Source organism: Amblyomma americanum, chromosome 5, assembly GCF_052857255.1.
Source record: "Amblyomma americanum isolate KBUSLIRL-KWMA chromosome 5, ASM5285725v1, whole genome shotgun sequence".
Taxonomy (NCBI): Eukaryota; Metazoa; Arthropoda; class Arachnida; order Ixodida; family Ixodidae; genus Amblyomma; species Amblyomma americanum.
Window position 1 is genome coordinate 127,415,819 of NC_135501.1, and position 27,400 is coordinate 127,443,218.

At 45.6% G+C, this 27,400-nt stretch overlaps 2 protein-coding genes and 2 long non-coding RNA genes across 6 annotated transcripts in view; 2 read left to right on the forward strand and 2 right to left on the reverse strand.

The window, feature by feature from the left end:
• LOC144132675 (uncharacterized) overlaps nucleotides 1-2,199 on the reverse strand; it is a 25,098-nt gene extending 22,899 nt beyond the window's left edge. For both annotated transcript variants that reach the window (XM_077665264.1, XM_077665263.1), the window contains exon 1: nucleotides 2,060-2,199. The gene's annotated coding sequence lies outside the window, so the exon portion shown is untranslated. The remainder of the gene's footprint in view (nucleotides 1-2,059) is intronic.
• The window catches only part of LOC144132677 (uncharacterized), a 20,339-nt gene extending 6,190 nt beyond the window's left edge, over nucleotides 1-14,149 (forward strand). Inside the window, exons 1-3 of one of the 2 annotated variants that reach the window (XR_013314892.1) lie at nucleotides 2,592-2,698; nucleotides 7,251-7,475; nucleotides 14,044-14,149. This is a non-coding gene — a long non-coding RNA (uncharacterized LOC144132677). Of the gene's footprint in view, nucleotides 1-2,591; nucleotides 2,699-7,250; nucleotides 7,476-14,043 lie in introns of those variants that run through there. The other variant, XR_013314893.1, reaches the window with a different exon arrangement.
• LOC144132673 (carotenoid isomerooxygenase-like) lies at nucleotides 12,211-24,133 on the reverse strand. The gene is made up of 2 exons (XM_077665262.1): nucleotides 22,802-24,133; nucleotides 12,211-14,503 (listed from the first exon to the last, which is right to left on the reverse strand). The coding sequence occupies exons 1-2, from the start codon at nucleotides 23,888-23,890 to the stop codon at nucleotides 14,039-14,041; spliced, it is 1,554 nt and encodes a 517-aa protein (XP_077521388.1). The 5' UTR covers nucleotides 23,891-24,133; the 3' UTR covers nucleotides 12,211-14,038.
• Nucleotides 14,214-14,604, forward strand: LOC144132676 (uncharacterized). Its single transcript, XR_013314891.1, has 2 exons — nucleotides 14,214-14,350; nucleotides 14,414-14,604. It is a non-coding gene; the product is annotated as an uncharacterized LOC144132676 (long non-coding RNA).
• Nucleotides 24,134-27,400: the final 3,267 nt, after the last annotated feature.

Genomic DNA, 27,400 nt, shown 5'->3' on the forward strand with positions numbered 1-27,400 from the left:
GAAAGTCTTGGTCGGGGACTCACGCTCCAGGCAAAGCGTGCTAACCACAGAGTCCTCGCGGCTGTTTCGAGATATCTGACAGATGTGCTAATCAAAACACTGACAGGCACCCGCACATGTTTTCCTCCTCCTCCCGTGTGCTTTTGTGTAATCGACAATTTTTTTGTTTTGTTTAGACTCAATCTGGTGTTTAAACTGGGTAGCCTGAGAACAGACCTTCTCATGCAAAAACAGCTCCCTTTCTTCTCTACAGAATCCCGGAGCCAGCCGGCTGCTGTCTCCGTGTTCTCGTCAAGGCGAAGCGCACAGCTGGCTTTCAGTGCTGTCGCCGAACACAAGTGCGAGGATTGGAATGCGTTGTTCGATGAGCCGTCACGTAGCGGTAACAAGGACTGGCGATACTCAACAAAAAGGAAAAAAAAAGTTGCAAATTTTTTGTGATTTCTTCTGGTTAAAAATACACGTGACTGCATTTATTGTAAGCGTCCGACAGTTTTAAGGAAACAATTGGCATGCCTTCGACACAAGCTACATAAAACCATGTTCTAACAGGGCCAATTTTTGAATGAGAGCTTTGCGTGGTTTTAAGGTAGATATAAGAAAAGCTGAGAAGCTTGTGCACTCCTACGGCAGTGCGCCTGGTTAAAAATTTGTCTGTCGGGCCTAAAATGTATAAATAGAATTTAAAAATTTCAACGCTATTTTTCAAAGTATGTTTGCGATGGTTGGATTATCAGCCAGGAACCAATAAAAGCTCTCACGTGGAATTTGTATAAACCCTAATTTGTCAAGAGTACTCGTTACAGCTAACAACTCACATCATATAAACTTTGATTGAAGCATAGAACTTCATGGAATCGAATTGCGACAGTAGGATGACTGTTCATCTGTAAGTGTTGTGAGCAATTTCACATTACTCCTCTGTTTTGTACTCAACGGAGTGGATTTCCCATTGTTTTCTGTTCAGTCAGTGACTTCCGGTGCGTTGATGATCCAAGATGACGTACATGGTGATCACAGAAATGGCCTTGCGACCACAAAAATGCTTCTCATCAGCCAGACTGATTAGCAATCGAAACCCACAAAATTACTGTAGCCAGAGCATTCCCGACAAGACTCCAATTGCTGTCATGATGGACTGATATATAATTAAAAGGGGGCTATATGATGCTAAACTTCCAGAGCTTGATGGCTGGATACTAGTGCCAGTAACTGAACTTAAATATTCACGACGGATTTCAGCTGTGTTTCATTCCATAGTATTTTCTCTTGGATTTTTGCCTAGCATTTAAGACGTTTTAAATGCCTGTCTTTGACCTCCGGGGTCACTGACCCAGCTTCTGCCAAGACGGCAGATTATGTGCATTATTGAAATCGTGCCTGCCTGTCTACATATCATTAAGTGCGCCTTCCTTCAGTTTGAGACAAAATTCATTATTTATGTCAAGGCTGCTTCAAACATATGGCAAACCCTCTTAAAAGGAGGGCAGATATTCTACGGCCGGACAGCACTCTGCCGAGACAGTCAAAACAAGCTGAAACGCTGTGTTATGCTGTTTTTAATTTTTAGCCCAACAAAACCAATCAGTGAATAATTATGCGGTGCTATTTAAGAAGAGGTAAAACAAAAACGAAAGTTTAGCACGTTAAAACAATGATCGCTGCTCATATAACCTCGACGGCTAAGTCCTCGCTCACACATACCAGGCGGGGGTCCTGCTCACGTGCTCTCAGTGGCCATGCTCATTCGATAAAGGCTACCCCGTTAATCAAGAGGCATGAGACAATCTCTCGAAATCACCGAAACACGTAGCATCGGCCACGTTATCTCCTAATCACATCAACCGCCTTTGGTGGCGGCGAGTGTACCAGTGCCTACAATGACGCAGTTCCTTAGTGAGCATGTCAAGGAAGTGGTAGTTCTATGAACGCTCTTTCACGAGCGGAATAATATGCTCGATTTTTAAGCAGCTAATTAGGCGTAATGAACTCCGGAAAGCCTGTGCAATAGATAGTTAACGAGCAGAGTGAGTTGCACAAAGCATAAAAAACGACTTACCTACGCTGAAGAGACGCGGTCGCAGTCCTGGAGCCGGCGGCAGGCGCTCTTCCCAGACGACGTGGCAAAGGGCCCAGGTCTCCTCCCTCGGCGTCGGTGCTGCGACCCGCAGATGCCGCTCGCTGCTGCAGCCGCCCGCGCTCCGGATGCGAGCGCCGCCGCGCCGGAAGTGAAGAACAACGCCTTCCGGAAACCCGCGCGGTGACCGTCCGTCTGCGCTGTGCGAGGCGAGGCCCGTCGATAAGGCAAACGAGAACGTTATCGAAACGGCGCACACCGCGATCGGAACGCGCTTTGCCGTCACCCCGGCTTGCTCCGTTGTTTGCCCCGGCTGTCTGCTTTGTTATTCTGCCTTTCTTTCCCCTAGCACATGCAGCATCCTCGTCGTCTGCGCCTGGCGAGAGGATTGAGCAGACGCCGGCGCTCTGCTCGTTCGTTGGGCGCCATGGCGCACCTGTGTCTTTTTCCACCCGAAGCACAGGTGGCGGGAATGGGCGATCCGGGCCTTTCAGTGTAAGCCACGAGAGCTGCGGCGATGAATGGCGGCTGCGATGTTCCGGTGCTGGCACAGAGTGTTCGGAATCTTTCACACTGTGAGCGGATATCGTAATGGGTTTTTTGGTACCTTTAGAAAACAAAGTAAGTAAATAGGTCGAGACGGCTATGCGGTCAACTTTTTTACGTAGTATTACAACTCGAATTTTGAACGTAATTTCAACACAATGTTGGAGATACGATTTCAAAGCATACATTTCAGAAAATGTAACGCCTCCCGCTTTATGGGTGATAAGAATTTGCTCACCGCGCCGTTTTTATCGCGACCCGAGTTGGCTCTGAACGAAGATAGATAAATGGCTCAGCAAATGCAGAATCTTCTCATGGTAAAGCGCTTCTTTAGATTGCTGTCAAGAACATGTGTGCTAAATTGGATAGCGTGCGTACTTCGTAGGTTCGCCTGTCATTGGAGGTGCAGGTGCACCAGAAGATTGCCGAATCGGGTCTCTCGGAGCACCCATAAGGAAACAAACAGATGTAAGAGACCTGTGTCGACGCAGAGTTCAGCTTAATTTATTCATTGCTATAATAAAACAAAGCACTGGGTCATAAATGACACTAAGAGTGACAATCTCCTAAAAAGTGTTCGAAAAGTGTTTTCAATGGCTCATGACCATGCCGGTGAATTAAAGCGATGACAAGTAAAGAAAAAACAGGCAATTATTCATTAGTGCACACGTGAGTCAGCCGTATGAATATAAATGAAAGTTATACGGCTTTCTCTAACATTGCGCTTTAAAAAATATGAGCTCCAAGTTTCCACTTCGTCATTTCGGTTTCAGACTACCAACTGCCATTCATGCTAGTTCACTTAATAAAGGAAAGTGCTTGGCCAGCGTTCCTGCCTCGGAGCAGGACGAGTTTTTCAACTATGAAGTTTCGTAAAAAACTGTAAAGCCTTGTTTTTTAGTCCTTCAGCGCTCATGTGGACGCCTACCACAATATTCTCCCTTCTTTGATGTCTACGCCGCCTTGGGGTATTTCCCTAAGTGCTGTGTGCACTGAACTAAATGACAAGTCAAGTACCAGGGCTAAGCCTCGGCAGCAGGCTAGGACGCAGGAAGTTAAACTGCAGGACGTTTTCTTCCCCTTCCTTCGAAGCATTAAGCTTTGTCGGCTCGGCTTAAAAGGTTGCTGAGCGCTTAGCGTATGAGCCAGCACCACTAGACGTAAGTATCCCAACAGACCACGGCTCATATGATGCATGCGCAAATAGTGCAGTTCGATCAGTAAGCGCATATCAGAATCGCAGGCTGCTGAGCCGGAAAAAAGGTCGTTATAATCACATTGATAATCAGAAACCATGCACGGTTACAGTAACCTTCCCTCGATCCGAGTCAAAGAACACAACTGAATATGTTCTGTCGTCGCAAAATATATTTTGCAGTATTTTTCCCAATGAACCTGTGACAACAACAAAATTATTGGCAACATTGTACAGTCTCTTGTCGTAGAATCATAAATACAGGAACGAAGTACAAAAAAGTACTTGCTACCAGAAAATACAACAGCACTAGAGAAAAATCTGCCCTCACGACAGAACGGCAAAACGTTTTGTCCCTTTTTGGGCACGATTCTGTCGTTTTTTTCGACTGGGATGCTAATGATCAGCTTGAATCCTACAGTATAATGTTAAAATAGCACGAACAATCAAGACGCGTCGAACCAAAATTACATCAAAAAGTTGCAAGGCATCAAGTATGTTGTAGAACAGAATTCTGATTTTTTAATGAAGGTCCAAATTATGTATATAACAAGCTTACCTTTACTCGATCAGTCTATCGATGAAGAAGAGTTGAACTTGAATTCCATACCCTCGGCTGCGCGGCGATCGTTTTTTTTTTTCGTGCCCCGCATTTTGGCGAAAATAATGGTAAAGATCCTGCTGTCCGTGGCGCCCAAAACAAAGAAGACAACTGGTTATTATTGCTTCCGAAGAACTAATATATTGCAAAATCCTAGCAGGCAATAACAAATATTCTTCCGCAATAGACTATAGCGACGCCACACAAGTACTTCACGCGCAATATCCCAAACGTTTTGGCACTCGCCCATGAACGCTACTGCCAGCTGATTTCCTGCCTCGTCCACAGGACACGGCGAACTCATTCGTCTCAGTTTGGTGCTCAACAGCCACAGGACAGTCGCCGCGGTAAGCACCCGGCGACAGCAGGCCGCATCGCGAAATGTTTCTGAGAGCGTACTGCCATCGTTTTCTGTTTTCAAACCCGGAGCTCCAACTCAGCGGGCGGGTACCCGCAGAAGCGCACGCGCGCTCAGCCAGATGTGCTGACGTTTACGAATTCCGTACAGTCGTGGTGAAGCTCTCAAGGAAGCGAAATCGCGGCCACACGCTAGGCGACAGGAACTAGTTCCACGACACGGCTTTGATGCAAACAACGCACAATTACTACGTAGAATCTAGTATTCCTGTTCACTGCTCATGTATAGAAGGTAGCGCTTGCATGTTGTTCACGTAAAGCGGAGATCGCCAGAGCAAAGAAAAAGCGGTTAACAATAAGCTTTGTCCTAGTGGAGCGCCACATTTTCAAACACGTGCGCTGAATTTTCATTGGTTAGGCGCAGGCTCGACGCATCCCACACTGCATGCAACTACCGCGCTGAAACAGCAGCGACGGCGGGATCCACATCTGCGAGCACCTGCGCCACCAAGCGGTCGCTCGCGCGTGCGCCGCTGCACCTGCGATGCTCGCGCGCGCCCAGTTGTTGCGCTGCACAGCGCATGCGCGGCTTATCGCGGCGTGCGGGTCCCGCGTTGTATAGCTCCGGCTTGGTGCGAGTCTGTGATGTATATACAGTTCCCGATCGCACGTCGGGGACCGCGGACAGCTGCGCGCGAGCATGCGTGCACCGCAGGATCCAGTAAAAACAAAAAAGTGAACTAACACCAAAAACAGACACTGAAATAAACAAAAGGGCAAAGCGACAGCCGGCGTGCAGGCGCGGCAGTTGGGTTGGTGTGCGTTTATTTTTGTTCCTTCTGAAACTTTTTTTTTGCCCCCCCCCCCATCGAAATGCTGTCCCCCAACTCTTTGTGCCCTGAAGCAGTCAAGCGGCGATGCCTACTCACTTCGCTGCTGCACAATGCGGATCCATCTTCCAAGGAGCCCGCGATGCTGGCCTGCGAAAAATGCTACCGGAAATGCGGCAGTGTTGACCTTTAGCCAGGAACATGAAAACGGCTCAGCTGTACCGCTTGTACGCTGAGTTCGGGGCTTTGAGGATAGCTGTTGAAACGAACCAATTTAAAAATACGCAGCTGCTCAGAATTCAAATTCAAATCAGATCTTTATTTCATGCTCACTACGGACAAGGGCAGATTAGAAAAAAAATGCAGTTATTTTAAGGAGCTTGACGAGTTTCCATCCCCCGCTAAGATGCGAGTAAGAGCCCGCTGTGCACTGAAATTTGTCAAACCGTAGCTTATTCTATGACGTTCGAAAGCTTTCCTGCCAGAGCTGTTTACCGATGCTGGAAGGCAGGGGTGAAAAGAAACGGCGGAAAGTCTGGCTGCGCCAGCCTCACACCAAGGCTTGAATGCAAACTCGTGAAAATATTCACACGAGGAAACAGAACTGTGTGACCGACGGATAATTTTCAGTTGTCTTGACAGAGTCGTATTCTCATAATAAGAGTTTGTCCAAACTTTTTTCCACGTGCATAAAGAACAAAGGGTGCTTGAAGCCCTCTGGCACGGGTCGGCCCGGTATTGCACTGCCTCCGGGATCGGCCCGGGGCATAATAGCGCGCGCTTTTTCTTTCTATCTTTGCTCTCCTATCCTTTAACTCGCCTACATTCAGCACGCTGCAGCGAGCGTGGCTCGGCTTGAGCTAGTAGGCAGGCCCGTGCACTTTCCCTTTCTTTCTTCCTATCAGCAACAGCAGCAGCAGCACCCTATAAAGGTACGCAATAAACCCAGTAAGGAAATCGTATAAAAAAAGACAGGCGGCATCTGAGACGAGTCATTTTCTTGTCCCTACTGTATGCATATTCAGGTAGACGAAACTTTACAGTTTAAAATCAAGTACAAGGTGGTTCTTAAATTGGCGCACATAATGTCTCACGCACTGAACACTTAGTGTCACTACAGCTATGACTACAAAGTAAATTGAACCCCTGCAGCACGTATGGAGGAATCGAAAAAATAAAAGAACTGTTGTAACAACGGTGATTTTGGAACTTCTGTGTGCTGATGAGTATAACGCGTGCATTTACAACAAATAAGTTTCAGAAAGAACCGAAAACCTGCTTAATGGTTCTGTTGCAGCTAATGCCATATACCAACCTCGCAATGACAACAAAAGACTCAAACCTGTCGTGCCTCATTAATGGGAACGACTTGAATTATGGACAGTTTTCCTGGGGTCCAAACTTTTTCAGTGCACTTACGCCTCGTTGATATGGAAACTTGTTACCCGTGCAATCTACAATTCGGAAATGCACAGAGCCTATTGGGGTCCATGTATATATGGGCAGCGAAGAGAACTAAATCTCGACTACTTCAAACAGATATTTCATTCCCTGTATTTTGAAAGGAAGGCATCAGCGAAAGATAGTGAGAAAGTGCAAATGCCTTACTGACAGCCTTGTTTTTTGCGCTTTCATATATTACAGTGCCAAGGTTCCCAGTTGATGTTGGCTACGCTTTCCTATATTCAGGTGATGTGAAGAATGTGAAGCCTCTTTCATGAGCGGCAGGCGACTAAGTACGAATATGCGCTAGCGGTTCATGGGATGCGAAGAGCCATAGCAGGTGTGCCACAACGCCACGAGACGCGGTCACGCAATTGGTGCGCAAGTAAGGGCTTCAAACGGCGCCGCAATATTGAAGAGTTAAAGGTAACCAGAATTATGCACTTAGAACCCACCCTTGGTTTCATCTAATTTCCAATTCACTACCACGACGTACAAAAGCAGAACTTAATGAAAAAGTGTTTTTATTTCTGAAGTTTCTAAATATGGATGACTAACTTTATGGACACTTTAGTTCAGGATCCAGAGTGTCCATATTAATTAGGCATGAATTAGTTGTAATTGAAATACCAATAATAAAATTTTACAGGAAGCCTGGATTACTATCGATGCCTTAACAGAATCTCGCGGCACTCATCCCACACCGAAGTTATCAGGATTGAATAAGAACATTCCGCTAAGCTTCTGAAAATTTGGAAGACAAGGGAAGAAACGGTGTGTCGCTTTCAGCACAATATGCAGCTGGGCAAGTTTTGGCATTATGATTTGAACGAGAAATGTTTCGCCAATTTGGCAGCCATAAAATCAGATGTGATGACCCCCATAATGCGCAGGTCCACACGGGACGGAGAGGCAAAGAGACACCGTATGGCTCAGTTTAAACAAACAGGTATATTCAATAATTACACATGATTAAGATTATACATCAGAGGCTGGGGCGTCCGAGCTTACGTGCCGACGACTTCATGGGGGCGATGGAGTGGCTCCGGAGTTGGGCTCGAGCGGTTGCTGGCAGAAGCTGCACGCTGACGGGCTTCGGCGCTGAAGGCCCTCTTGGCAAACGATGTCGTCCTGAGCGTGCTTGCAGTAGAATTTCAATAGTCGTCCGTTTCTTCGAGGATGGTTCACAAACCCTTCCTCTAGTGTCGTTCGGCTTGGAAGATGAACAGGAGGCGAGCTTGTAGATGATGACAGCAGAGCATAATTTTACAACAGAACAAACTTTGCACTTCTTTACTCATCGACCGGGCAGGTTAGTGCCTAAGTAGCATCACATTACATGCTAAGCATGGAGCCCCAGCTCAGACTGGACTGCATCCGTTTACATGTGCTTTTAAGCACTTGATTAACAAAGGACTAAGGGCGGTCATTTCCAGTGGCCCGCCCAAAGCATCAATTCTCCAATCCAAAATAACATGCGAGATGGGGACCACCCCTTTGGGTTGGGCTTAGCCTCGAACCCAGAGTCTGTTAACAATACAAACTAAATAAACAACAAAAACGCCACCACTCTCTCTCAAGTGAGAGAATACACAGGCTCTCTCTTCGGAGCTAATTCACTAGCGCCTGTCTTTCCACATTCTTGGCGAGTACTGCCTGTCCGCCATGACAGGTGTCCGTCGCGGCCCTTCTGGGAAGCTGTGGGTGCCTTCCCGGCGATAGCCCACGACAAAGGGGGGGGGGGGGAGGGAAAGAATGTCGTCTTCGCGGTATCGCATAGCGTCGGCTGTGGTACGGCGCGCTCTGGCCCGCTGACAGCTCCCTTGTCCTGGAATGTAACCGGAAATTGGGGAGGATAAAGTCTGTTTCCCCGGGGCGGCGGCGGGTCCGGTTTTTCTGGTCGTCACTCAAAGAGCATGGCTGGGTAATTGATGATGCCGCTGTCACGGGTCTCCGTCTACGCCGCGCCGTCGAACGTGGATCCTCGTAGCACACACGGAATGTCACACAGACATGATTGGCGCATGCATAAAAGGGACGTTTATTTCTGACTAATGTAAATGTGAAGCAATATTACAGAGCGGGAAATTGTAGATTCCATGCAAGAAATGCAATCAGCAGGAGCTAACAGGTGCATCATCAACGTGTCGTTGTTGCTGTCATCAAAAGAAGTGGATCTGCTTAGGTTATCTAGATGAGCTTGTTCCGTTGGGTTGACCTGCTTGTGATGATTTTCGGTTCAGCTTTTTTCTCCTGTTGCTTTCTGGGTCCCACAGGTGGCACATGTTTGCCCTAGCTCTCTATAAAAAGGAAACCTGCTCCATTAAAATTAAGCTGTCACTTCACGCTCCCTGTTGTCTTCGTTCCGCTTCTGTCAGTAAAAATTTCAGCGCGTTTAACCATGATAAATAATCAAGTAAGCCCTGTTCTCGCATTTTTAGCAGTGATCCTTCTCCTAACACCCGTACAAATTTTGAAGTTCGGCGCTTTCACACATCCTCCTAAAAACGGCTGAAAAGGATACATTTCAACAAAGGGTGCTGCGCACACAGAGACAAGGACAAAATTGAAACACAACAAGCCGAGACTCGCGACTGAATTATTAGGGAGAATAAACACGTTTTTTTATGGTTTATGGTTTATGGGCGTTTAACGTCCCAAACCGACACAGGCTATGAGAGACTGCGTAGTGATGGGCTCCGGATAGTTTCGACCACCGGGGGTTGTTTAACGTTCACTGACATCGCACAGTACGGGGGCCTCTAGAATTTAACCTCCATCGAAATTCGACCGCGGGGCCAGTATCGAACCCGCGTCTCTCATGCCAGCAGCCAAGCGGCATAACCACTGAGCCACCGCGACGGCGGCAAAAACAACAACAAACAAACACGTTTTATACCCTGGAAAACGCCATATCGACGACCACGCGCCGCTCAAAAATCTGCCTTCTTTCTCGTACAAGTTAATCGACGGGTCACTGACACAATGATCCCCACCTTTTCTTATCAAAAACACATCGGCAAGTTCACGTACGACTTGATCATTGCTTCACCTCAAAATTCCTTCTCCTCAAACTGATCGTTAAATGGAGCACCAGCTTTCGACGAGGTCTAAAACGGGGTCGAGTTTAGCCCTGCATTGCGGCGCACCCCTGAGGCTACACGTGACAAGCCGTGCCTGCTTTTGCAGAAAAAAAACAAAAATTTGACGATAAGCAATAATCAAGTCGTACATCAACTTGCCGAAGCGTTTTCATAAGAAAACGTAGGAACGGCTGTGTCAGTGACACGTCGATTAACTTGTACGAAAAATACGGCAGATTTTTGCACTGGGCGTGATCGTAGATATGGCGTTTTTGAGGGTATGAAACGTGTTTTCTCTGTCCAATAATTCAGCCGTGAGTCTGCGCTTGATGTGTTACCTTCTCGTACTTTTCTGTGTGTGCGCACTATCTTATGTTGAAATATCGGACAGACTCGCCCAACAACGCTCACTCAAAAGCAGATACCGGTGGCCTCGGGAACCTGACGCACCCTTTACACGCATTTCGTTACCGTTTCCAGTATCTCGCTGCCTATGATAAACCGTCTTACCTTCCCAGAAGATTGAACATTATATTTGTTCGTATTAATTTTGGTAATTACGTTCAGCTTAGCATTTTTAGGTCCTAAGTCATGCTCTGGAATTACTGCCCTGAGTTTCTTAGCACCGCAAAGCAATCAGAAAACTCTTTTATTTTTTGCTTTTCCCAAACTTTATCCCTAGAATGCCGCCTGTAAATATACGGTGCGCGTGCTTTACCTGTATATTTTTCTGCATTCAGAACTTTCTGCACCCTTGCCGAACAGTTTATGGTGTCTTGCATTAGTCTCGAATTAACTTGTAGGCGCGCGTCACTCCAACTGGTCTTGCGATTGTCCAATCTGTGCCCTATTCTTGTATAAACAATGCACCGTGCAGCACCCAGCTCCTGCGACAAAGGCGGAGGAGCTTTCCACCGATACTGTACGTCGAGAGATCTGACCTCGGCAAAAACGCTAAAAGGCACCAACGGTGGGCTGCAAAATGCAGGCTTTGGCGCCATGTAAACTGCGTTAGTGTGAGTTCCAGTCCTTCTGTCCTTCGATGCAAGGACCTGAAGTTATCCGCTGAATCAGGTTTGTGAGTGTCTTCATGACTTCACGCGGCAGCCGATAGTTTGCCTTTTAACCGTATTAAATATTTGCAAAAATTATGACAATTCGTTCAAACTATACGTGGCGGTTTTTACATCTTCGTCAATTTTTTTATTGTTCGCATTTGCTTACAGCCTTTAATTATTCTTAGTTCTCTGTAATTAATTTCTTTGGCACACATCATCAAACACTGGCCTATGTCATTTTCGTGGCTAAGTGCAGGCTGAGTGTCATTTCGGACGAGGCGGACAAGAATAATCAGAACCGCTTCTTAAGCGCATATCCTGCAAAGGCCCAATTTATCCTCTTAACCCCTACTAATATACCAAACTGGCATTTGATATGAAATTGAAGCTGTTGTCTTCAGGTGTCTTGATGAGAAAGAAAACATTTTCTCTTACATCGCTGGCTTCCTTACCCTCGCCTTTATCGCTTTTTATCTAGCTTTATCTTTATCCTGCAAACTATACGGAACCGTTCGTGAGAGCTGGTGGTATAAAGCTGTTATACAAGGTTTTTCAGGAAAAATTTGATTTAATTTTCAAAGACAGTCTTTTGGGCGTAAAAATATGGCTTTTGCAGCATAGAATTACCAGTGTTTGGCGGACACCAGAAAACCGGCGAAGCGTTTTAAGTAGTAAGCTGGTTAACTAACGTTTAACAATCAACTTTTTAATATATTACTTAGGCGCCTAGTCGCAATTAGAGTATTGTAGACGGTCATTAGTAATAGCCATATCAGCTCCTAGAATGTCGAAAATGCGATTAATCCTTGGCGCTGTGGCTCGACAAAATTCGACTTTTGCGGCTTTACGAGCTTTGGAAAGGTGGCGTTATCTGTATGCTTTTTGAAAGAACATGTTTTTTTTTATTTTGGCAAGAATCAGCCAAGTTTTGTCGAGTCACAGCGCCAACGATAATCGCGTTTTCTAAACACTAAAAACTGATTTGGCTATTCGCATATCCTGCAAAGGCCCAATTTATCCTCTTAACCCCTACTAATATACCAAACTGGCATTTGATATGAAATTGAAGCTGTTGTCTTCAGGTGTCTTGATGAGAAAGAAAACATTTTCTCTTACATCGCTGGCTTCCTTACCCTCGCCTTTATCGCTTTTTATCTAGCTTTATCTTTATCCTGCAAACTATACGGAACCGTTCGTGAGAGCTGGTGGTATAAAGCTGTTATACAAGGTTTTTCAGGAAAAATTTGATTTAATTTTCAAAGACAGTCTTTTGGGCGTAAAAATATGGCTTTTGCAGCATAGAATTACCAGTGTTTGGCGGACACCAGAAAACCGGCGAAGCGTTTTAAGTAGTAAGCTGGTTAACTAACGTTTAACAATCAACTTTTTAATATATGACTTAGGCGCCTAGTCGCAATTAGAGTATTGTAGACGGTCATTAGTAATAGCCATATCAGCTCCTAGAATGTCGAAAATGCGATTAATCCTTGGCGCTGTGGCTCGACAAAATTCGACTTTTGCGGCTTTACGAGCTTTGGAAAGGTGGCGTTATCTGTATGCTTTTTGAAAGAACATGTTTTTTTTTATTTTGGCAAGAATCAGCCAAGTTTTGTCGAGTCACAGCGCCAACGATAATCGCGTTTTCTAAACACTAAAAACTGATTTGGCTATTAGTAATGACCGGCTACAAATCTCTAATTGCAACTGTGCGCTTAATAGTAAAAAGGTCCTTTAATAAAAGTCAGTTAACCAGCTGACTACTTAAAACTATTCGCCAGTTTTCTGGCGTCCGCCAAAACGGGTAATACTATGTATGCCACATATGTCATATTTTTACCCCGGAAGGCCAATTCTTGAAAAATATTTGGTCTTAGCTGAAACACCTTGTATGCTTTCTTTTTGAGGGATGCTCTCAAGCTCCTTTTGATAATTGGCAATCCTTATTCCGGCCGCTATTACATAATATTCAGCACGGACCTGGCGGCGTGAAGCGCAAGCAGAGAGAGGAAATGAGGCCGAGAACCCACGATCAGGCACCGCTTTATTTTGGCCGCGCATGCGCACGGGACGCATAACTCGAACCCAGAGCCTAACGTTAGGTGGCGCTGACTTACTCCGCAGAGCACCGTCGTCGCGCTCTGGACAAGGCTGCTCACCACTGTACTGTACTTCAAACTGCAACTCTGAAACGCTACGCATGTGCGCGTCCCAGCGTCCTCCCTTCCACGACTTTCCAACCACCTCTGCAGTGGCCTAGTGGTCATTATGGCATGAAGCCATACATCTGAAATGGGCTTGACCTATCCAGACCAGTCGATGACTGTTTGACTTTTTGCCTCTTAACGTGACCGCTAGCACTCTCACTAAAAAAAAGAAGGGTGCGAGATTTCAGTTCGCGGGATAAGATTTTTTTCTGCTCGATCATGCTAGCCGTTCCACTGAGAACCGAGGAAGCACCAGACGGCATGCATTCTCTATCTGCAGGAACTAATGCCACTGGAGTCGGTACTGAGGTAATGGACATTTATTCCGTAAAATTTTGTCCATGACTGTACCGTTTTTGCCTAACCATACTGCATGATCTATTCCTTAATTGTAATTGTGTAGCACTGGCTCCAAAAGTCATGCTGTAAATCACTATAAGGCAAGAAACCTTCTCCTCAAGCCGTAAAGGCTACTCTATAACAGTGAGAAGCAGGCCATGGAAGTCCTGCTATTTCTGGCCAAAATTGTACATTTGTTTTCCAAACCAATTCCATCACCTTCATCTCTGCCTTACGGGCTGTTTGAGACATTCTTTGCGCATGAGACAACGCGCCTTTCTTCACCAACCCTTCCTTTGAACCTCTCAAGGGGCCTGGACGAAGCAACCGTGGAAAGTTGCCGGGGCAGCGCAGTCGGTGAAGAACTCCACGAAGGCTAGTTGGCGGAACGTGGTCGCATCGACGACCACCAGAGCTCGCCGGCATTCGTCGCTGGCGTGGACGAGCGGACTGAGGAGGACACCGTCGTCCTCAGCCTCAGAGCCGGGTCTTGGCACCATCACGGGTTCCGAAGGCACCCAGTCTGCGCAGTGCCAGCGCAGCCACCTGCCAGAGTCCAGGTCCAGTTTGCTAAGGAATATATCGTCCTCCCGGTGGTCGTCGGCTTGGCTCAACAGGTACGCGTACCGGTAGGGGCGACCATTGAAGAGCTCGTTGATGCGCGGCATATCTCCGCGCAGGCCACCTTCGCAGAAGCTGCGCATTGGGCGGATGAGCTGCGATGACACCGAAGAGCGCCCTGGCTGTAGGCGAAGGACGAAGCGCCGTACCTGGGAAAACAAGACTGAAAACTAAACCTTTCTACAGATTTTGCCTATCTGGTTTGGGTTTGAAGACCTATAATAAACTTTGACACATTTACAACTAAAAACTTTGATTTAGAACTCAACGTTAAACTTAAAAAGACGCTAGCTACTTCCCCCCGTCACCCCTGAATTAGGAGCCGAGCCGGCTTCGGAACGTTGGGTTTTAAGTTAAAGCTTTTTGTTGAAGATGTGTCAGAGTTTATTATAAGACTGAAAAAACAAGATGCGTTTAACTGGAAGTGTAGAAGACCAGCAGAATAATTATGCCACTCATGGGAGAAAACAATCTGCTCGTCTTCAACGGTATCGCGGTTAATGACTGAAAATGCTGCTCACGGATCGGGAACGTTATGCGCTCAGTGTACTGTATTCTCGCGCTTTCATGCGTATTCCTTAGAACTTTATGTCATCTCCAGGGATGATTGGTCATCCCCGTTTCTGGGATCATAAAAGCTGCAATAATCCTCATCGCTTGGAGTCAACGACTGCCAATTTTAGTCAAACATTTCTTCTCCTAATAAACAGTCTTTCGAGGCCTTCTGTTCCCACATAAAAAACCTAGTGTCTAGTTTTCACGGGCCTTTCAGCACTTCTGTACGTAGCTTCAGATCGTGGCATGCTTCTCACTTATTAGTGATGAACTTTGTTTGATTTTACTGTGCAGCGTAATTTCATAGAATAACTTTCTTTAATTTTCGAAGCACGCAATGGTTGCTTATTTGACTGTGAGGTGTTCTCGAAGTTTGTGGTGAGTTGGCTGCGTAGTAGCGGGCATATCAGCGCCAAGCTGGAGCAGGCACTGGTTCTTTCCTCGAAAAGGCTTGCGTAATCTAGCAGACCCCTAAACATGCAGAACTGCCGTCCTTCCTAGACACCTCCGCAAAGCGTTATTGATAGTGAATTTCTACAGGCAGTTCGGGTGTGAGTCGGGCGTCGTGACTCACGGCTATGTTCCGACAAATTGCTCATGTTCTTGTTCATATTTGCACTGTTTTGCGGCCGCAATCCTTACCCATAATACCCATATTCTTTCCCTTCCCCCTTATTAACTGAATGTGTGGAGTAGCCGACCGTAATATCATTACTAAGGTTTACCTCTCTGCCTTATAAAGAGAATAAAACCCTTCATTTCCTTCCATTTCAATTATAACCATTTCTTTTTCTGTGTCAACAGGGAAACTGAAAGAAGTGTCGTAGCGCCTGGCAACACATGCTTGACCCTTAGTACGAGTATGTTCCCATTGTCGAGTGCATTGCTAACTGGCCTTTCGCCTTGCCTTCTTAATAAAGTGGTTGGCAGCAATCCTGGCATCCTCTATAATTGTAGCCATTTACCATCCTTTAATTATTTTTTCTCTAGTAACTTGTTCAGCTCGCGGTACCTTTTGTCAGCCAGGGCTGCCAATGCGCTTAGCATTAAGTCTTCAAGTAATTTGTGACACTCTCATTGTTCAGGTGTAGCGCTAATTGGCCTCGGCTTTTTATTTTTTTATTCCTAAACAGTTGGCAGCATTATTTTCATACCCTTCCGCTTTACAAAACTTTGTGTTCTTATATTAGAAATTTTTCCTTGGAGCTGATTATCAACTCTAAATTTTCTTTATTTCTAATAAGCTCATTCTATAATTCAACTCTGATAACATTCCTCGAAGCTTTATACAAACATTGATTATGTGCTGTGGGATTCTCGTACCAGTTTTAGGTAGACTAGCCGAGTTGTGCAACACGAGCCGCTGTTTGGTATTGTAAACTTCGCTTTTGTGCAAGCTAAATTTTGCTACAAGGTTACGAAATATATGAACAAAACGAGTTTTGGTTGCGTATTTGAAGCCATCTTTTTCTTGGATTTAATGCTTTAAGTACACTATGATGCAGAATGCGTGCTACCGACGATATGTGCCCGTACACGTACACACCTTAGAGACCTAATCAGGAATGCACTAATACCACCGACATATATGACCAATACCATAGCATAACTGTTACAGGAATAGACAGATAGATGTATCGTTGTACTCGTCAATCGTTTCATAATGCAATAAAGAAAGATCACGCAACACTCTGGCGCAAACTACAGACACACACACTCCCCTCACCCCTGACCCTAGCCCACTATCACCCCTCCTTAACCACTCCTGTCTGCACCTTGGGCCCAGAACCATTCGCCTATTCCCTCCACATCCTCTCCCTCTGCACGGCGGACCCTCCCACACGCGGCCTAGAGGACCTCAAGACCTGGGAGGACTGGGAGACCCTGCTGCGCTCGGAGAACCCGGCCGTGCAGACAATCGCCACCGGCCGGGCTGCCAGTGTTATGGACCTTAGGGACATAAACACTTGAGTGCAGTGGGGTCGTGCGGAGACCCAGGGGCGTGTCCCGACTTCCTCTCCAACAATAAAGTTTCTCTCTCTCTCTCAATTATATTAATCTTTTTCTCCTATTGAAGTTTACGCTGGGGCTCTTTCGCCGAAATAAGTATTGGGACACATCAACTGTACTAAAAAATCACACTTATTAGGCTTGGAGCCGGTTCCTCACTATCAGGTCTACCCCTCACGTACCCCCTTTCTTGATTTAATTACGCTTGATATGCCGTGGTTCGCGAAGTCGAAAATATGTCTGGGTGGGAGGAAATCCACTTCCTACGCAAGTGGAATTTTTCTGCTCTATTCACCTGATTTTGGTAATACCTACTTTGCCGAAGAGATAACAAAACTAAATTCGTTTTACAACGGGTACAGCCTTGAGTGGAGGTTGTGCGTGCACTTGGTAAGGTAAATCTGACTAGTTTTGAGGCGGGAGACATATTTAGGCGACAGAACGCTGCTGCCATCTAGTGATACTTGACAAAACTTTACTTTGTCGTTCCATCCTATGTCGTGATGTGCCGCTGCAAAACGTAAAAATGTTGTCGTCTGCAATAGGGGGAAAGGTCAGAGTAAAACCAGCCTTTAATTCGGTGCACTTCGGAAAGTAGATTGACTAGATTTTTGTCTGTATATTTAGTTATATATTTATTTTTATTTATATTTAGTTTTTTTAAAGAAGTGAGCGGCCAGGCCTTTTTTTTTGTAGAAACAATGTTTTCTTCTTACTTGAACGACAATTCCGCAATCTGAAATGCAAGATTCTTAGTTAAGTAAAATTAAAAACATATCTGGCAACAATGTTAGCACTCTGAGCTTCCATCTAAGCATTTTGATCCTTCAGTCATATCATCTGCACATGCGAGCAAGCTCCAAAAACTGCCAATCTTATACAAGAGGCAAAAAGGATAACGACATTAGATACTCTCTTAACATCCAACTCCCGCAAGATAGCAAAAGCCAAAGTTTAGGAGGCCTTTTGGCTAACCTCAAGCAATAACACTGTTGACCGGCTTAAAGAAGTTGACTGGCGTCAAGTTTGCTGTCCTTACCGACCAGTATAGCAGGTTAAAATAAGCCTAGGACGCTAGAAATCTGCTAAAGAGACTCAAAAACGAGTTGAATGATGACTACATAGGTTCTGGCTATAGAATAAATCGGTCGACAGGTTTTAAGAGATAGCAAACGTTCGCTATGTAACCTGAAATTTTAATCTCAATTCTCTACAAAGGTTTTTTTTCTTAAACGGTGCCATTACACGAAACACGAGATGAAGCAGAAAGCCCACTTTAGCCTCCGCTTTAAACGATTATGTGGAGATACGCCTACTGAACCGGAAATAGGCAGGTGTAGCGAACTGTTTCGATTTTGTATATGGAAACACCACCCCAAGTCTTGCCATGAAGACAAAAAATCATACGCAATTTCTGTTCTAATTGTCCTATATAGTTCTGGATCAGTAGAAAAAGCACAGTTTACTAATAAAAACTGCATAAATATCAAGTCAGTATCACTATTCCTTTTTGATACATATGTACCGGAACATTACCTAAAATATGTGGGAATAATAGGGCTTATCCAAAACGCCTTAATGTAGTGGCAAATTTCTGTGCGGATGTGATAGTCGCAATGAGGGATCCCAACCTTAGCCAGGCCGCGCTCCAGGAGCAAACTATCTAGGGATCCTACAAGTTACTACAGAGGGTAGCAGAGGCTAGTCTCTATAATACTGCGCCGCCGCCCGTCTTGGGGCTGGCTAAGGGTGGGGCGGGAGGCGGGGGGGGGGGGGGGGGGGGCATCTCAGTCAAAGGTTGCCTCACGCGATCTCGCAGGACAGTCAAGCATGACAGGCTGCGATATTAGCGCCTGGGTTAAGAGATGCGAGCAATCTATATATGCAGATCTATGGATTAGCTCGAGAGAGCATTTGTTGTTTTTACCTTATTAAGCAGCTAACATTTCTTTCAACAAGACGCCAAGTATGCAGGGATTCTTGGGAACGTCGGCTAGCGCATTTTCTTTTGTCACCTGGATGTAACGATCGTACATGCGACTCACAATGAATGAAGTAAACATACGATTCATGACAGAATGGCGCCTATAATTCCCCAGTGCACACAAAACCGTGACGCCTAAACTTCCTCCGCAAAGTTAAAATAATGTGATGCAGTCAAGCTGAGTTATAACGAACCAGACAGTCGCACGAAGTGCATTCATTGTATCCGACCTTCGTAGTAAGTGGGCTTTCCATACTGAACCCTACAATTCCGTTGGAAGCAGAGTTTGTTTATTGGTACCCTTTGCGAAAAGTGTAATGTCTCCAAGTGTGGGCATTTGGAGTTTATTGTTAGGAGAGCAAGAGGACTAATACCCTGAAGCGCGTTTCACGCGGGGAACCGTGCCTATACACGCCTCGACAATTTCGCCTCTCAGCGCCTGCGCAGCTACACAGCGCTGCTGTTGCACCGTCAAGATTTAGTTCTAGCGCGATAGCGTTAAGGGGCTCGTCTTCCAGGAAATCCGGCCTCCGCGTAGTCGGCGTCGTTGAGCGTGAACGAAAAATCCTAGGAGGCAGGTGGGCCACTTAGGTCAGGTCACGTGACACAACCTGCCCACCGCATAGTGAGAAAACTGCCCGTGTGGCAGGTCACAGAAAATGTGGGATTGATCGCTCGGGAACAGCAACCTGAGCCGCAAGAGGCCCACCGCTGGGAGCACCGGCCATCGCAGTGCAGTGGCGCATCACTTATTAACTGCTGCACATAGAACAGAATTCTGGACAAAAGAATTTTTTAACGGGAAAAAGTTTACGAGCGCAATGTTTTCACATATTTTAAGATTTAGCTGCAACAATCAATATACGCAGACCTACCTTCGACAGGCTTGCATTTTTTGCTATTGACATTCTTGCTATTTGTCAAAAGCGCTCCTCATTGGTTTAATAGGCAGTCATAACTGCTAAATCCCAGCGATGGAAGCCCTATAAAGTGAAGATTTTGCTGCATATCGGATGCATGGATTATTACCTTTGATATCTTTTTACCGCTACCTTGCAGTTTTCAAATAGTCCAAAATTTTGTCGAAGTTTTGTCCAAGGAAAAGTCCACGGAAAAGGAAAAGTCCTTGTCGGGCAGGGAAATCTTTGAAGGAGCGCCATTTAATTTCATCGAGTGCAGTGGCTTTGTTTACAAACAAAGAAGTTTTTGCCTGAAGCTAGTACGTGGAACAATGCAATTTTAAAGCACGTATTACAAACATGATACATTTTTTGTATAAAAATGCTGCCAATGATGCCTGCCTCATAAGCGGAATTTAGCGCGGTGTTTTTGCTTTTAGTAGATTCGGCCAGATTGCTGCTGAAAAAAAAAACAATTGTGATATCGATAAGTTGATGTTAAAAACCATGCTAGGATTTTCAAAGACCAATTTTAAGAATAATAAAAAATATTTTATCTGAGTAAGAAAGCCTCTTCAGGAACATTTCGACACCGGCGAATATAACTGTTTCTTTTAAAAAAAGCGTGCTACTTATCGGGGTCAATAACTAATATTTCTTACTGGACCTTTAATCTAGACTATCTGGTAGTCAGGGCTAATGGCGAATTCCTATCCATGGATAACAGGACGCCATATCTGCTTTTAAAACCCAAAAGGTAACCCTCTGAATGTCGGCAGAGTGGGGAAGTGCAGTGCTTCTTTTCGCACAAAACAAAGACAGAGCGCATGAAACAGGAGGAAAGCTCAGCGCAAACTCAAGCCACTACAGTGTTGCAACGCCTATACGGTGTTCATTTCGAACCGCTTCCGCTAATGCACAGCGGAGAAATATTTCTCTTACTTTGTGGTTTGGCCCACGAAATAGGATATGTAGTCATCACCAACTAAAGGGTTGTCGTTTTTGAGAGGCGGCGCAATACAAAGCGCATGCCGGAGTAAAGCAGCACAGGTGGTTCGAAGGTGGAGTCGTACAGGCTTTGTAACACGCCACCAGCGGACGTTGCGTTTGCCTTAAACTTTCTGTTCCCATCATGCAATTTTTTTCGGTCTTATGAGGGGAAAAAAAACAGCACGAGATTTTCCGGCGCTGCAGGATTTTCCGTAACGAGATTTTTTTTTTTGTCTCGAAAACAGATTCGACGCCTTTTTGTCTGTGGTTACAAACTCCCCATTGCCCTAGTCATAAGGCTGCAAATTAAAAAAAAGGTCAGTCGGTTAACTTCACGTAATTAGCTAATTAATTAGCATGGTTCCTAAAATTACTGACCCCGCGGCTAGAAGCTTGTTACTGAAAAGGCTTTCTTTTCTTCGTTTCGACTGCCGTGCTTCTAGAAAATTTTGAAAGTGCTTGCTGAAACTCGGTAGAACGAACTAATGGGCGACACCTGGGCGCCACAGAGGGAGGTAGGGTCATGAGATTATGTAACTGGCTAGGATAGGATACGTGTGATCTAAAACGGGCACGAATTATATGAAAGGGAGAAGTCGTTACAGTGAACGCATCTTCGTTGACAACGATGATGATTCAGAATCAAAACTGATTTCTTTGCAGACACAGTCTTGCAAAAATTCTGACATTTTGGCGTCCAGAGTTGTGGGCTGTTGGTAAGCAAAGGAAAGATTGGAGTCCGATTGGAGCCGGCAAGGAATCCGCAGCCGTCGTGACACAACGGCCACGCAATCCTTTTATTTTTAAAAGTCCCGGTATGCATTTCAAAGAGCCTCTGGAATTTCCTCCGCTTTGCGCTGGAGGAAGAAAAAAGACCACGGCATTAAAAAAAAAACACGGTGATGGCAGTGATGTGCGTACAGTACAGTCTTCGAATATTGTTCAAACTGGTTTACACACTTGTCTTTTTTCTAACGGCAGTCGCCTGGTATGTGGCAGCTTTCCGTGCTTTCGTGCGTCTCCGAATGCATTGTTGCAACTCCCGATTCTCTCACTGATACTCACTCCATAAATGTTATATTTTCTAGGTGATCATTTTGCAGTGGATGCTGCGAAGACATTATATCGGAGCAACATTTGTTTTGAGTTTGCCAGGTACTCTGTCCAATGCCATTCATTTAATGTTGGCGGCTAATTGGGCACAGTCACATCGCAGGCCATTATTTTCCTTACAAAGCTTCCTGTGTGTTTTTTTTTATTTTTTACAATGCATTCAACATTGAGAGAGCAGTGCACTAAGATGGAGAACGAGCCTTGTAAAGTTAGGTCTTGCAAATACGGCCATGTGCACGTTATGGCAAATGCTTTTACATGTGTAATCAATGGTTGGTCGCTGCTGAAAGCTGACGAAGGCTTTCAAGCAATTCCCTGCTTGTTCATTCGAACCGCTAGCTGCATTATATCGCAGTCATCCTCCAATGCTTGTGAGGCACCAGAAACGTTAAAAACAGGAAATGCATGACGTGTAAACTGCCGTGGGAGCTAATGCCTATAAATGGATCTTTCGTGCTTTGAATACCATACAAGAAAGCGCTGGGCACTTCTCTTTAGTAAGACATCTTTTACTCTGAGCGTATAAGCGAAGTAACGAGTGGTGCAAACGGGACAAGCTGCTTTCAGTGAAACAATAAAGTACGAATATCAGTGGTGGTTGCGTTTAATTACTTAAAACATGGTTGCCTTTAATTAGGTAAACACAGATACTTAAAACCACCCAAAAATGTACTCTAGCAACGCTACACTCTACGCGTGCTTTTTCTCTCTTCTCTTACCTGCGTCTGCAGCACCTTTCTTTCTAGATAACAATATCATCAATCCTACCTTTCAGAGAAGCAATCTTTCAATTACTTGAGCTTTAGACCGCCGCCTATGGCATAATCCTTCGTTTCTGATAGCGCTGAGATAAAATAATTGGAGGACATAAGCGTATGATGCCGGTGACCTTTTACCTGAGCAAAGCGTGTCTTTGGCGTCCAGCCATCGAAGTAGACGTACATGGAGCGGATCAAGGCGTCGTCGACATATGCGCATACATCAACGACTACCTCCTGGCTACCCTGCTGCTCAAAGGCGTTGACATGATGGAAGACGAACAGCGGTTCAGTCTCGATGTTGGCCGAGTGAAGGGCACCCGTCTTGCGATCTACGATATGAAAGCGTGTTTTTCTCTCGGGATCAAACTTCATGCAGCTGACGAAACCTTGCGCTCCCATTGGTTTCGACAGAAGCAGCCTTGGAAGGTTGATAATGAGGGACTGTTCGAGGAGTACGAGCCAGTTCTCGGTGATGGCAAAGCTGTGTATGTAGCTGGGGTAGAGTCGCGAACTCATGGGAACCTCGGCCATCACTCGAGCGCTCTCCAGGAAGCTCTTGCAGCCGTTCATTTCTTCCGACTTCGGGAAGCGGAGTATTACGTACTTGGGGCGTGGCGGCGTAAAGCGGGTTCCGACTAGGTACGTGTACCCATCGTAGGTGTGCGGGTGGGCCGCTATCGTGTGTAAGGATGCAACGTTCCTGAGGTCGCTTCGGCCCATCGTATCCAAGGTGCGGGCGTCGACGCGATGCAGGAACGGCGACTCGGTCAAAGCACACAGCTGGTCTCCTATCGGCGTGACGTTCACCAGAGCGTTATCCGTGAAGTCCCCGACCAAGGAGAGATGTGAGATGAAGCGCTGGAGCACACCTCCGCATGGGTTCGCGGAGGCAGCAGTGCCGAACTCGGAGACAACGATGCGACCATCCCGGTGGTTGCGCTGGAAGGTCTCGCTTTGCAGGAACCGGTGCCGGTACCAGGCGCGACCGTCGCTCAGTATGAACTCGCGTAGAAGGGCGAGTCCGTCGAAGGCGTGCCGGTACCGGTCCGGACCGACGGACGCCTGGCCAGGGCCATTGACGAGAAAGCTTCCCCTCAGCCAACGAGGGATCTCTCCCTTCACGACGCCTTCCACAGGGTGTTTGATCTCCCTGGCTGCCGTACGAGCATATAGTTGACTGTAAGCAAAAGTCGCTCTGCGAATGGTCTGGGTGGCGTCTTTCATCTGTATGCAAGCGCTGCGACGGCTCTGGATGGCGCAGGTAAAGAATGAAAGCGTCTCGCGCTACGCAATCCTTTCTTATTAGCCGTCAGTACCAGGAAGTTTCTCCGGAGGCTCCCTTAGGGGGTGCTACTATGAATATATGCCTCACCTTGTTATTCCACGCACAACTATTGCTGTTGGCAAGTTTTCAGCTGGGAAAGAGCCTGCTGAAGCTCAGGTTTGAATAAAGTGCATCACCAAACATACCCACCCTAGCGCGGACAAATGACATTTATCCTTGTAGCGAAGCTGTGCCCCGTGTTTACGTACCCCATCCAACCACGTCAGAAGCCAGATGTGATACTTTCATCTGATGCGATTTCAGACCTTGCCGCATACGTAAACAGAACGGGTTGCCGGCGTGGAGCAGGGTAGCAGGTGGGGTATACAGGGTCAAAAAATATGATAATAGCGTATGTGATGGAGACACCTTGAATTCTCTCTACGAAGAACAGACGGCGACGGATTTAGTTGCGCTTCTCTCACGCATACATTTTCGACCTTTTAAGACTACCTTTCCTACCACACATTCGATATCGTTGTACGGGGTGTATAAATAACAAGACTTTTGTTAACCGCGCGCGACCCATTTTCACTGTCATTTCAGCGCAAGACTCCGGCCACCGTATCAGTTGGCGTTATTACCTGATTGATCCGTTCCTGTGGCCTGTTTTAAGACTGTCACATTCTTTGTGGCTCTTAATAAATGTTTTTCCATGTAAGCCACTTGTGTGCGCACAAACGTAATGCTTCGTTACATGCTGCTGGCTCGGATAGAAATTAGAGCTCATGCTTTAGCAGCTTTATTTTGATACTAATCATCTTATTGCGCGATTAGAAGAGCATCGAATGGAGAAGAGTAATTCTTCAGCTAACGGTTCACATCGCAAAGCACTTCCAATCATGACATGGGATCTTTTTTCTCTCGAGGCAATGGTGATTTAGTAAGACGTGCGTAAGGAAGACTGAAGTGACGGATTGCAGACCTGTGAGAAAAGCACGGTTAACGCCGAGTGTGCAGAACACACGGCTTATAATGTAGCCGTTAAGGCTGGCTGAAACATGCGATAAAATTGGTCATGGTGAAGCCCCGAACGATGGTGCTTTTAGAGGCTGCGATTGTTTGCGCGTAAAACGATTTATGTCGGCTACTCAATCAATGCATGGCCTGCCTGAAGTGTCTATGATTTCTTATTGGCGGTGCTGCTAGTTGTCTAGAAAATAAAAAAAAACTAAAAGAAATGTATGCCATCAACAGAAACTTCAACACCTCCCACGGGGTTTTTTTCGGCGGCCATGGAAAACAAAATATCTTTGAGAATTAATACGCCCAAAGAAAAAAGAAACTGCAAAGGGAATGTATTAAAGAGATGGACGAGCTAGATGTAACTATGCACAAACAAACACGCACAAAAGGAGAAAAAAATAAATCTACTCGCGTGCGATGCCGTATCGCAGCGCTCAGATATACGCATATGACTACTGCGTAATTGTATACACATATTGCAAACACAATCTACTCCGTTGAGCTTGGAATCATATTGACATTGAAGATTGTAAAGGTTTACACTCTTTCTCCGGATTCTCATCTTAAGTGGAAAAATCAATGATACAATGTAGGAGCGAATAAAAATTGCCAAATTTTTCCCCACTTGCAAGGAGCGCGGGAATGGCAATTGTCTTTTATTAATATTTATTTAAGCAAGAAATGGCGTCTGCCGCTGTCGCATGTTGCCGACACCTTGTCTTTTCTCACTGTGCATATTATTAATAAAGACGTTATCATTACAGAGGCTCTATTTCTCTCCATATATTTCCGACAGCTTGCCTCCTACGGGTCTACCCGCGCTAACTACTCGAATAACTTGGCAGTGCTTTTATCTTAGTTGTTGAAGGTACGGATTTCATAGGAGAGTGTCCAGAGAGAGGAGAAGACAGTATTTGTAACAACGCATCTCTGCGGGAGCAACGAACTAAAAAACCTATAAACATGGAACAGGGAGAAGAGCTTCCAAGCAGGACGAGAGATAAGAGGATACCAGGGCCTGCTACACAGCACATTACTCTGGCCTCCAAACTAAACGAACTATAAACTAAACGAAATATGAGTTTTTAAAACAATATGAAAGCGAAAAAAAGACTAATGCGTATGAGGGACGAAGTTTTGCTCATGAACAGCATTGAGGCCGACATTCATCACTTACTCTGGGACTGCCCAGCTCTCAAGCCTACAAGGATCCGGCACCTGATGGTAGCGGGTCTTTCATCGAGAAACCCGGCTTCATACATTGCCTGGACACGGGGACCGTACCATCGTTCTCTACTGGACTTCATCAAATCAGCAAACCTTTCTCCATTCATTTAATCTCTACTACATCGTTCATACTACACCCATCATTGATGCCCTGGGGCAATAAATTTAGCTTAAAAAAACAGTTCGCTGCCAATGCCTTCGTTTCCTTGCGAGTCTGCGCCCGATCATTGCGTCATATTTTCGACTGTAAATACCTCACCGCTCATGTACTGCTCACTGCAAACAAGAAAAACATGCGGGCTTTGAAACATTTTATTTTTTCGACAACGGGGACCGATTCTTAACTTCATCGGAGATACTTGCGTTGCGAAAACACGAAACATACTGTCGGGTGCTAGTGCTCCGATGTTTGTATATTGAGCCAGCGTATTGCTTCGCTGGCTCAGTTTCCACTTTCGGGGCACTTACGTACAAAATATCTGTATATCTCACCGAACAGCACCTGTAAAGAGGAAAATGCAAGGAAAACGAATACGATAACATGGCAAGACGAATCGGCGGTTCCCCAATTGCACTCGTTGCCAACGGCGATGCGCTCTTACCTACACAAATATACACCAGGAAATCGAGCATTTTCCTATCCGAATATCGAGCGTGCAGTGTACCACAATTTTATATGTGAGGCTGACATAATTGTGAACTTCGTGTACTATTAACGCGTTTACATACGCGCGTTCTAACAATAATATCGCGGAATCCTTCGAAAAAATTGCATGCTAGCTCGTGAAGACTGATTTATGCATGGTACTGCTGCCATGATATTTAGCATTTCTGTGCCTATTTTTTTTGTTGCATTTCTGTGTTTACAAAACCAATAGAAAATACTTTAGGTTTCGTAAGCACCGCTAACAGCTTGTAAACAAGTTCGTACGATGTGCATGTGAGCGTTTTAGAGCGGTGTCTGAATGCATGTACACAACCCGATAACGATCTGCGAGCATTAAACCTTGCCGTTTTGAAAAATAACAATAACGCATTCAGTAAAGCCTTCAGTGGATGCAAATACAAGCATTCATGCGATCCATTCCTTGGCTCGAAGAGGGAGAGCTGAGCGGCTCTCCGCGACATGAAGCCCAATCACGTTTAAGTTCCTCTAGGGATGAAATTAGGGCCTTCACATTTCCTTCGAAGCTTTGGCCAAACCATAGTGTCGTCTG

Coding starts and splice junctions, on each gene's coding strand:
- LOC144132673 (XM_077665262.1), bottom strand. CDS start 23,890: ATGAAAGACGCCACCCAGACCATTCGCAGAGCGACTTTTGCTTACAGT. Junction 14,504..22,801: donor CAAAGACACGCTTTGCTCAG/GTAAAAGGTCAC, acceptor TTGTTTTCCCAG/GTACGGCGCTTCGTCCTTCG.